The 12,647-nt window shown below is 35.7% G+C and overlaps 1 protein-coding gene across 5 annotated transcripts in view; it reads left to right on the top strand.

Annotated features, from left to right (window-relative positions):
- Window positions 1–12,647, top strand: part of Gria4 (glutamate ionotropic receptor AMPA type subunit 4) — a 390,107-nt gene that overhangs the window by 329,963 nt on the left and 47,497 nt on the right. For all 5 annotated transcript variants that reach the window (XM_004652938.2, XM_004652937.2, XM_045145193.1 and 2 more), the window contains exons 12-13: window positions 6,053–6,423; window positions 9,604–9,802. In XM_004652938.2, the coding sequence (XP_004652995.1) occupies window positions 6,053–6,423; window positions 9,604–9,802 (570 nt within the window). The remainder of the gene's footprint in view (window positions 1–6,052; window positions 6,424–9,603; window positions 9,803–12,647) is intronic.

Below are 12,647 nucleotides of genomic sequence, written 5' to 3'. Positions count from 1 at the left end.
AGCAGTCATGTTATGAGACTTTAAACATCCACAGTCCAAAACTACAGTTCACAGTTCACTATGCATTGAGTAACCAACAAAAATAATATCTACACAAAATGTATTATGAAATTCCCTGAAAGATAAATGATATTCCAGTGACTTTACTTTCAATGTATCCTTTCTCTATGTTTAATCCTCACATGACCTCTTTGAAACAAATGATATGGAGAGTCATATTTTCCCAAAAAGGAAAGTTGAAAACATGGAAAAGGTACATTGAGGTGATTTCCCAAGCAGAACTACAATTCAATAATTTCATGACTCTGTGTTGGACTTTTCAGACCATGAAGCAAAAAAACATTTTCTACATGATACAGTATAGTTGCACAAAAATAGGAAAATGTTTGACATTATAAAGCAGTCAGTGTTATATCCATGAGAATTGCTGACTGATTAGCTTATCCTAGATGGAGGGAAAAAAATAAAGATAAAATAAAATAAGAAAAATGTATTTTACCACAGGGATAATTGACATTTTCATACTGAATTTTAAGCTCCAAAGAAAACGCTCCTTAATATATTTGTTCTTGATTAATATCTTCAACTTTTTAAATATCTTATTAAGAGGCCTAACAAATGAACATATTATAATTTGATCCTATACCCATCCTCTTATCCTCTTTTGCCTGCTTGCCTGATACTTATCCACCTGAGCCCACTCCTCTTTCCAAGTAGACCTCCTACAGCATTGATGTTTCAATCTTTTGTCCTTTATGTCAACATGTTGATAGGCTAAGAATTGTGCAGTTCTTTGGGGAACAAAGATAACCTCTATGAAATCATGAATGTATCAGTAGGCTCATGACCAGAGGACAGTGTCCCAAATTATTCCTTCCCATCCTATGGCTCCTACATTTTTTTTCCTTTTCTGCAATATTCCCTAAGCTCAAACTGCATCAAAGCTGAAAATAAGAGATGGTCAAGAACTCAATACTAAATAAAATATCTTCAACTTTTGATATAGCAAGCAATTGTTAGAAATGGACATTGTCCAAATTGTTAGAACTATAGGCTGAGCATCCCTTACCCAACATGTTTGGGACCAGAAAAATTTCTAACTTGATTATTTAAGACTTACGGATATTTTCATATTCATAATGAAATATCTTGGGCATGGGTCCCAAGTCTAAACACAAAATTGAGTTATGCTTTGTGGATACTTTTTACACATAGTTTGAAGGAAACTTTATACAATACTTTTAAAATTTTTGTACATGGGCTAGAGAGATGGGTTAACAGTTAAGGTGCTTGCCTGTATAGGGACCTGTATAAGCATAAGGACTCAGGTTCAATTCCCCAGTACCTATATAAGCCAGATGCACAAGGTGATACATGTGTCTGGAGTTCATTTGCACTATTTGGAGGCCATGGTACATCAACTGCCCACCATCTGTCTTTCTCTCTCACTTGCTCTCCCTCTCTTGCTAATAAATAAATAAAATATTTTTAAAGAAAAACTGTACATGAAACAAAGTCACTGTACAATGAACCATGTTTCGACTGCAATTCCTCACATGTGGAATTTTCTACCTGCAGCTAAATGTCTGTCCTTAAACAATTTCAGGTTTTAGAAAATTTCTGCTTACTGAGTTTTATGTTAGGGATATTCAGCCTATTCAATAATTCATTTCTCTCAAAAAACACTATTCATGTTTTATGTCCAAATGATCATACTTGGATTACTAGTTAACTATGGATGGTCTAACATTCTGAATTGTTTGTTATGCATTTTTCCTCAAGAGTCCCGACCCTCTGGGAAACCCAGATAATCTCTTTCCAGTGTTCTGATTACATTTATTTGGGATAAATTATTTAAATAATAAAAGCAAATAATGTGGCAGGAATAAATTTATAAACAAAAATCTTGCCATGAATAGAGGTTAGAGAAATAAAAACTCAAAATGTTATACAGTTTTCAAAGACCTTAAAGAGATAACATGGTAATTACTGGTAAAAGCACACTCTTTCTTCAGCAGACCTTTGAGTCTTTAAAAATACCAGCCTCTGGGCTGGAGAGATGGCTTAGTGGTTAAGTGCTTGCCTGTGAAGCCTAAGGACCCCGGTTCGAGGCTCGGTTTCCCAGGTCCCACATTAGCCAGATGCACAAGGGGGCGCACGCGTCTGGAGTTCGTTTGCAGTGGCTGGAAGCCCTGGCGCGCCCATCCTCTCTCTCTCCCTCTATCTGTCTTTCTCCCTGTGTCTGTCACTCTCAAATAAATAAATAAAAAATGAACAAAAAAATATAAAAAAAAAAATCCCAGCCTCAGCCCCTTGACTTGTCTATTTTGTCCCAACAGACATGTGTCATGTCTCTTAAAGGTTGCATAGGTTTGGTGCTTTGCATGATGGTATCTACAAAGTCCATCTTTGCTTCTCAACATCTTTTTTTCCTTTCTTAATGCTAATACATGCACAAAAGTCCAGTTTCCAGTGCTATAGGTAAAATGAAGTCCATTTTCTTCTTTTGGACAAGGCATATTATTACATAAATGGTGAGCTTTGAGCCCACTGTTTTTTATATTTACTTATTTATTTGAGAGGGAGAAAGAAACAGAGAGAGAGACATAGAGAGAGAGAATGGGCACACCAGAGCCTCCAGCCACTATAAACAAACTCCAGATGCATGCACCCCCTTATGCATCTGGTTTACTTGGGTCCTGGAAAATTGAACCGGGATCCTTTGGCTTTGCAGGCAAATGCTTTAACTGCTAAGCCATCTCTTCAGCCCAAGCCCACTTTTTTTTACTTACTCTTTTTGAAAACTTTATCATGATGATTGTGATGGATAGATTACCAGCATATCACTTATATGACATCCAATGAGCCACCACATAGGCATCCAAAAACTCGGAACCAGTCTTGCACTCTCAGGTCCTTTTGATTCACTTTCAATTGTCCACTTGGGTTTCCTGTGATTAGCAGCTACTCCAGGGACCTCCCCTGGGTCAGATGTATGTTTAAGGAACTATTACCCAAAGAATATTCTATGACTTACTTAGCAATAGAATTATCTGTTGTAAGGGTGAAAATGTTGATTCTTTTATCTCACTCATGGTGCTTAAGAATAAAATCTTTATCTGGGTTCTGATGGAGACATTCACATGCTCCATTCTGTGAAGCAAGATAATGACACAAAATCACTATCCTTAATACATAAGGTCCATATATATCCTGACTGTTAACTGGTCTCTTTCTAAACTCTCATAATCCTCAGACTTCAAGAGTCCCTCATTGAGCATCGCTGTCACCATTTTCATCTAATGCAAACCTTCCATCCCATATGGTGCTTTCTTTGTTAAAAAGAAAACCTTTATTTCTCTTCATGCATCTTTTCTTTGAAGATGTAGGTTTTCATCTCTGATAATGTGTACAAATAAAATAGAAGATTCTACATAAAACAAAGGAGAATGTGAACAATGACATTTCTTGTCAGTGAAAGGATTAATCATTCATTTATTCCTACTGAGAAAGCAGGACAATGGCTTGAAAAGTTAATAATTCTATAACACTTAATCATGGGGTAAACCAAATAAGTAATACACTAGGTATAAATGCTATAATAATATATGTAATATTGATGTGAGAAGAATTTCTCTAAGGCATGACACAAATGCTGAACTCCCATCACCCCCTCAAAAAAAAAGTAACTAATTTTAAACATTTACAACAAAATTTAAAAACATTTGTATCAGTCAAAAATGGTGTTGTAAGTAAGAGTGTAATACCAGCACTCAGGAAATTGTGGCAGAAATAACATGAGTCTGAGGCCAATCTGTGCTAAAGCAAAACCCTGTCTCCAAAAGAGCAACAAAGTGGTTCATCAAATTCTAATGTATTCTAGATAAAATTGTCCAAAATCAATAGAAATGAAAACAAGCAGGAGGGATCTAAAGTTCACATGAATTCTCATCGTGAGTGCTAAAAATTGCATTTTTAGCTCTGAATAAAAAGTGAGCAAAATATATCATGGTCATTAAAATTCCATTGCCATCTAGACCTGCAATTCCTTTTCTATATTTTTTTTCAGTGAAAGAATCAAACTTAAGTTTTCAAATATGTCAAGCAAGTGCTCAGCAACTAAACTACATCTCCAGTCCTCAAAATTAATTTTAAATAAATAAGACATACACAAGGCCTTGTTTTAAAAATGTTCATAGCTACTGTTAAAATTTGTATTAAACTTTAAGCAATATAAATAGCCCAGTTAAGAATTTGAATAAATTTGTATATTTTCACTAAAAATATATGCAAGCATTGAAACTTATCTATATTTCATATATTGAAATTAGCAAGCATTCATAAGTCTTGACAACAGAAAAGGAGTTATAAAGTATACTGTGCTATATCACTTAATTTTCAGAAATGGAAACTATGTATAGAACAATTCTAGTGAGATGTTTACAAAGTAAAAAAGTAGATTATAAGAGTAAGAACTTTTTCCAATTTCCCAAGGTTGTCTTGTGTACTATCTTCTCTACAGCTAGCTAAAAGATCATGTATATAAAGAAAAATCATACAGAGTAGCAGTGGGGAAAATAGTAACTTTTCTCAATGGTCCTAGCTCTTGTGCAGCTAATTCCCACATGATGGCTTATAGGATTGATTCTCCCTATGGCGAGCTGATCCATTTCCCTTCTTCATCCTTCATTTGTCCTTACATGGAATTGGAATCCCTGATATCACACCAAGAACCTGAAGATATGTAACAGTGAATTTGAATGGCAATCTCTATTAAAAAGCCACATGTGTCTGAATATATATCTAATTCCATTTTGAGGTCCAACATTTTCCTTTCCAAGTCAATAATTACAACACCATTTTAACCTGTAGATCATATGAAAGTTTAGTTTTTATAGTAGAAAGTGGCAGGATTTAACAGGTTCAGATATAGCAGCTGCCACAATGGGAAAAACTCATTACTTGGTGTGTCAGGCCCCTCAACAAGACAAAGATAAACACAACAGTGCTAGGAACTAGAAATGACTACTTAAAATATTCTGATCAGCATCAGATATAGAACCCCTCAGTAATGCACACTAATGTCCTATTAAAGGCTTGAGTAAATAACTACGAGTAAATAACCACAGGAACATAATAAGACAAACAGGAAAAAAGTGGTCTCATTTTAGAGATATAGAAATAGACTTGAAAAACTGCTCATAGACACAGAACTCTGATAAGGGAGGATGGTGTCTCGTGGTCATAATATCTAAGAGTTGAGGTTAGTATGTACTCAATTCCTTTTAAAAAATATGGAAGGAGAAAAATCAAAGTGTGAACATAACAAGAAATAAAATCCAACTTCCAGATTTTTGTGGGTGCACTGGATTAGAATATGCTATCAAGCCATGGGTTCTCATTTTTCATACAAACACAGATGTTGTCGTTGGTTTTGTCAGAGCTGTACAGGAATAAATAAGACAAGGCTCTTAGAAATTTAAATATGTAACTCATAATATTTAAGTGTGGCCAAGTAATGAATCTCTGACAACATTCCAAATGAACCAGAAAAGGCTGTAGCATAATGATATTTCCAGCTTAGAAATTCAGCCATACAGAAAGATTATCTTCCCCCCCTACTGTCCCTAATCCTTTATGATTAATAACTGCAATTTGAGTTTGTCATTCCTGTATATTCTTTATGTTTCTCATCCTTTAAGCTAACTTCTAACACTCATAAGAATTTGTTTTGTGAAGCTGGAAATAGTAGTGCATGCCTATAATCCCAGCACTTGGGAGCCTGAAGTAGAAGGATCATGAGTTTAAGTCCAGTCTGTGCCACATGGCAGAACCCAAACAATGATGTATAACAAAAGTTTGTGTAATTTCATTAATATATTTTGAAAACAAATATTACTTGTGTTATAATTTTATGTAACTGGGATTATTCACTGTTGGCACTGCAAAAGCAGTGAAATGAATGCATGTCTCGTAAGCTTTAGATCACGCAAGTGCTAATTTCTTCAGAAAATCTATTAACCTGTGTTTCCATGTGTCTTTTCTCTTATAGAAAGCAGAGATTGCTATTGCCCCTCTAACAATAACTTTGGTACGAGAAGAGGTCATTGACTTCTCTAAGCCCTTCATGAGTTTGGGCATATCTATCATGATCAAAAAGCCTCAGAAATCTAAACCAGGAGTGTTCTCCTTCTTGGACCCTCTGGCCTATGAGATTTGGATGTGCATAGTCTTTGCCTACATTGGCGTCAGCGTGGTTTTGTTCCTAGTAAGTAGGTTTAGCCCATATGAGTGGCACACGGAAGAACCAGAGGACGGAAAGGAAGGACCCAGCGACCAGCCTCCCAATGAGTTCGGCATCTTTAACAGCCTCTGGTTTTCCCTGGGTGCTTTTATGCAGCAAGGATGTGACATTTCACCCAGGTTAGTTTCAAAACTCATCTTCACCAACTCTTAAGCAATTTTAAATATTATTTGGAATATCTCTTTGTGTCTTCTTTTTCTGGAGGCAGAACACTGTTTGAACTACAGAAACCACATTGAAATTGCAAAATTGCATTAAGTATACTCATAACCAATTTTTTCTAAGTTAGCACAAAGCATAGATACATCATAAAGATTAACTTTCACAATAGAAAAGTAAGTATAAATCCATTGACACTCCCAAAAATCATTTTGTATTAATGTTTCAATTCAGTGGTTTGATAGATGGCAACTAAAACCTAAACTGTAGATTAACATTCATTTTTGTTTTGTCTCCTTTTCAAAAAACAATGTTCCTATGTTTGTTATTGTGAGTCATCATCCAAAATTCTGTCTGGAAGCCGGGCGTAGTGGCACATGCCTTTAATCCCAGTACTCGGGAGGCAGAGGTAGGAGGATCGCCGTGAGTTTGGGGCCACCCTGAGACTCCTTAGTGAATTCCAGGTCAGCCTGGGCTATAGTGAGACCCGACCTCAAAACAGCAAAACAAAAACAAATTCTGTCTGGGAAAATGGCTGAAAGGCTAAACGGCTTACCACAGGAGCTTGAGGATATGAGTTCAGATCCCAAAAACACACATAAAACTGGGGTGCCTGTAAATCCAGCACTGGAGAGGCAGAGACAGAAGGATCACTGAGACTTACTGGATACTCTAATGAAATTGGTAAGTTCTAGGTTCAATGAGAAACCTTTCATCAAAACAATAAGGCTGGGTGTTGTGGCACTCACCTTTAACCTCAGCACTTGGAAGGCAGAGGTAGGATGATTGCCATGAGTTCAAGGCTACCTTAAGACAAAGTGAATTCCAAGTCAGCCTGGGCAGGAGCAAGACTGTACCTCAAAAAAAAAAAAAAAATAGATGCAAGGGTCTGTGGAGATAGCTTAGTGTGTAAAGTACTTACTGTTCAAGCATGAGGTCCTGAGCTCAGATCTGTGGCAAATACATGATGATATTCCTCTAAGCATAACTGGGAAGACAAGGACAAGCAGATCCCACAGGGTTGTTGCCTAAGTTTTCTAATGGAGTATAGAAGTACTGGATCGCATGTCTCAAGAAAACATAATGGCCGGGTGTGGTGGCACATGCCTTTAATCCCAGTACTGGGGAGGCAGAGGTAGGAGGATTGTCATGAGTTCAAGTTCAAGGCCACCCTGAGACTACATAGTGTACATAGTGAATTCTAGGTCAGCCTGAGCTAGAGCAAAACCCTACCTCAAAAAAAAGAAAAGAAAAAAGAAAAAAGAAAAAAAACCATGATGGAGAATAGAAGAAACCAAACATCAAACATCAATCTCTGGCCTACACACACACACACACACACACACACACACACACACACACACACACCAAAGTCTATTTTCTCTCCTTCTCTCTCTCTCTCTCTCTCTCTCTCTCTCTCTCTCTCTTCTCTCTCTTTCTGTCTCTAATAAATAATAATGTTGAGTTTGATACTTAACTCTAGTAGCTTAAGAGAGATTTCCGCTATGGAGTTTCCTAAAACATCAGTCAATGTGGCTTTTAACAGATATATATTATTTTACATTATGCACAAGTAATCTCAGATAGCAGAGAAAAGCCAATAATGTAAGCATTATGCTGGATTTATACCCATGTCTTTGTCAATGGAGTCATGACTTCCTTTTTTGGATGCCACTCATGCATGTAGTATTCACCCAAACTGCAACTTGTTGCAGGAAATATACCTGATTTCTCCCACAGTGGAAGTAGCTGAAAGTATGAGAAGCAAACAAATTGTTAAATGTGATTATTGGTTTTATCATAGCATCACCAGTTTATTTGCCTAGAACTCCATACTTCCTTTTGGTCACAATAGAGCTAACATTCCTTAAGATCCTGGAAAATTATGAAATTTTCTTAAACTCCAATAACATAAATCTGAATTAATATGCTGAAATAATGTAGTGATAAAGCCAATCAAGGAATGGTTTATGGAAATCAAGGTCAAGTGAATACTAAGAAAACTAATACATACCACTTTCATAGTAACAAGAGAAGTTTAAAGTTAGAGAATAAGAAAAGGGTCTTCATATTTAAACAACTGTTTTAAAATTGTTTATCTGGTATAGTGGCTCATTCCCAGGGCACTGAGGCAGGAGGATAGTTGCAAGTTCAAGAACAATTTTGGCTAGATGATGAGTTACAAAGCAGCCTGAGAACCTGTCTTGGAAGAAAGAAGAAATGAAAAGATAGATAGATAGATAGATAGATAGATAGATAGATAGATAGATAGATAGATGATAGATAGATAGATAGATAGATAGATAGATAGATAGATAGATAGATAGATAGGGAAAAGAGGGAGGGAGTGAGGGAAAAAGGAAGGGAGGAAGAGAAACTAATTTGATGGCTGTAATGAATAAAATTGATTACAGATATTCCCTGGGTTTTTCCTTCATTTAATTTCAACTTTCCCTCTGTGCTTATACTCACACATCCCTGATAGAAAGGAATGGTACAAGGTTTTGTATTGGTACAAAAAGGTACTTTATAATATGGCTTATCCTCTACTCAACTCAGAAGCAGAATATCAGATAAACAAGGTCTTTCACTCAGGACATGGAGCCCAATTCCCAGTCCCCCTCATCTGGCACATCCATCCTATAGAATTCTGAAGGGAGGAAAACCAAGGTCTCCCTCATTCTCTGAAAGTTATCTACAAATGTGTAGGGAATTTAATAATCCATCTTAAAACATTAAGAGAAGCAAGATTATTGCCAACTCAACCAAAATATGGTACTTCATCTCATCAACCATCGACTGTATCCTAATTTTAGAGAAGCTGAACCATAGGGAGAAGGTAATCATGAATGTAAGCAAGCATCCTCTCCCTCTTATCTGAAAAAAAGGTATTGTTTCACATTTCTGATGATTAAATGGCAAATACATCTGTTCATATTTTCAATGGCACTTGCAATTTAGATATAATATAAAGGACATCAGATTATACAAAAAAAAAACATGAACCATTCTTGAATAAACTATTTTAAAAAATTAACCAATACCTGTATTTTTACTTTTACATGTGTGGAGAACTGAAGGCACTTATGTCTCTGTGTGGGCAGAAACGGGGAAATGTGCATGATCTTATCCATGTTCAGATCCCTATCAGGTCGAATTGTTGGAGGAGTTTGGTGGTTCTTCACCCTCATCATTATATCGTCTTATACTGCTAACCTGGCTGCTTTCCTGACGGTGGAGCGAATGGTCTCTCCCATAGAAAGTGCAGAAGACCTAGCCAAACAAACAGAAATCGCCTATGGAACACTCGATTCTGGGTCAACAAAAGAATTCTTTAGAGTAAGTTAAGGAAAAAAAAATAATGATAACAATGTTTCTAAATTTTGGGGGAAATTCTACAATCACACTTAGGCCTTGCCTATTATGTTAGTACACACTATGGTAACAACCATATTCATAGCTACTACATCTTCTTAGCTTGTGTAATCATTTTAACTTGCAAAAGCTCATTGATTTACTCATGTCTCAAGAGGCACCTCTCTAAGAATAGTCATAGGAAAAAGGTAACTAACGCTACTTTATAGCATAACTTACTCAGTAGTCAAATAGTGAGAATGCTATGACAATTTTGGTATAGGCAAGATCAGTTTTGTGCATGCTCTGGGGGCAAGTATAAATATAAAAGCAAGCCTTACTTTCAAAGATTGCTGTGACTTTCTGCACTCGAAGCACAAACCCTCAGTGGCAGATTGGGCTACATTTATGAGTGACATTAGTCTATAATCTATTCTGTAGCAATGATTTTAAAACAACTCATATGCATTCTTACAAGGGCCTATTAGCAAGACTGTGTTAAGTTCCCAGTGCCACTGTAAGATATTTATATATTTAGTTTGTACTGTGTTCCTGAATTACAGAAAAAAAATTCAAGTTCATATACTTGTACTATAGATAAGAAAAACAAGACTCAGTTTCCTATCACTATAATACAAGTTGTTTTATTATGTTTAGTTGTTCCATTACAAAGTTGAATGTTTTAAACTTTTTAAGTTGGTAAATAAAGTCAGGTGTTTCATTCTGATATTTAATACAATATGTAATTATACTTTGTTTTTATTCATCCCCTCACTTCTTGCTGCCTCTTTCCTCCCTACAAACACCCCTCTTCTGCTCACCTATGAATCCTCCTTCTCTCTATTCTGGCTCAGCTTAGCTCTAGACCTCCATATTTGACAACATCTATAATCAGACATTGCTAGGTCGTTTTATAAATTTGAGACTAAAGTATTCAAAAGTAACCAAAATGATATTTTTACAAATATTGAAATAAGTAACAATGGACTAAATTTATATTGAACATAAAATATTGAATGAAAAGAATGCCTGATAATTTAGAATAGAGGAGATAGTTTATTAATTTCTAAGCTTTTATAAAAAGTAATGACATCTTATTAATTATACCTATATATACTATTTGAAAGATTTCCATCTCTATTTAAATATATGTATGTTAATAATTTTCAGCTGAAAACATAAAAACAACCAAATCTGGTACTGTTTGTAAATTTCAAATACTTGAATTTAAGCACAATACTTTTTTGAAAGAATTTAATAATACAAGAAATTGTAACTATTTAAATAAAACTACATAAATAACATACCAATCAACAACTCAAACTGATCCATAGGCATTTTTTAAAAAGAAACCAAACAATGAATATAATGGTGTACAATTTGGAGTACTATCTGTAGATATAACTTAAAATTTGCAAATTGATTAAAAGGTATTTTATATCTTTTTTCTAAACTCTATATAATTATGACAGTAGCTTTTACTAGCAATATTTTACAGATAAAGCTAATCAATCAAGTCTTTTTTTTTTAACTTAGTGAAGAGGCAAATTGGTAAAACTAATTGATTCTTGTCTGAAGCTCTTCTGTGTGGGCATCAGGTAGAGAATGAGATTTTGCTATCACTTGCAATTTCCTGGAAAGTGACGACTGATTGTCTCTAAACAAAAATATTTGCAGGCTCATCACTCTGCCTCGAGTGATAAAGGATAAAAGAAATGTCAAGTTGAAAAAATATATATTTACAACATAACTCACTGAAAAGCCCTTTAACATCAAGGGCACTACAAACACTTATTTCTTCATTTTTATGAAGTTTTTAGAAATTGCTCAATTTCTGAAAACTGGTAAGGTAGATAAGAAACCATGTGGATATGAAATGTAGAAAGGACAGCTGCTTCCTGGATTCAAGTCCCTCAGATAAGCACCACCAGCACTGTGCCTTGCTTGCTCTCCTGCCCATCTGCACTGTTAAAATTGCAAGATGTTTAAGTATAGGGATTTATTGCTGCAAAACACACTGAGTCTAAATGGAACAAGAAAATCATCTCCTCAGCAGCAAACTTTTAGAAATGCATAAATTTGGGTTTTCTGATAAAAACCTCATTGTTTCCTACCCTAGTTGCCCACCTCTTTCCCCATCAATGATGAACTGACTTAAGTCAACCATTTGTTGATGAGTTGAGGAAATAGAACATGAAGGGTAGTTTTTACTTGTCTGAAGTGTTTTCTCATAGATGCACAGTAATAGCATATCTATCAGCTACACCCTGCTGCTTCAGGCAGTGACCTATGGTCAGAACTTCATAAAATAGCCCCATTATAACCAACAAGAAAAAAAACTTTGGGACAAAAATTGCACTGGCATTCAACTGTTACCTTGGTTTTGCCTCATTATGAAACATGATATGCTTCATGTTCTGAGCACCTTCTTCAGCACACACACACACACACACACACAGAGAGAGAGAGAGAGAGAGAGAGAGAGAGAGAGAGAGAGAGAGAGAGAGAGAGAGAGATAGATAGAGGGAGACTTAAGAATGCCTGTACTTGTCTCTTAGTGACAGTCTTGTTGTTCAGGTACTTCTGCATTATGTGCCTGTTGCAGACATTCTGACGCTCACTTCAATACAGACTGTGTCTTGTACCTGGTCAGCCATCAGCAAGATGAATGCATAAATGATATGAATCACTGTCTCAGAGTTTATAGTATTAAATGACACTTTGATGAACTCTCACTGGAACATTAGTCTTGATGCCTGAGCTGCTGAAAGAGGAAAGCCAGTCTCTTGATAATAATGTAAACTTTAATTATAATACATGATAGTGCAGG

Source organism: Jaculus jaculus, chromosome 3 (genome assembly GCF_020740685.1).
Source record: "Jaculus jaculus isolate mJacJac1 chromosome 3, mJacJac1.mat.Y.cur, whole genome shotgun sequence".
Lineage (NCBI taxonomy): Eukaryota > Metazoa > Chordata > Mammalia > Rodentia > Dipodidae > Jaculus > Jaculus jaculus.
The sequence above is the reverse complement of the archived record's forward strand: the minus strand, read 5'-3'. Positions and strand labels throughout refer to the sequence as shown.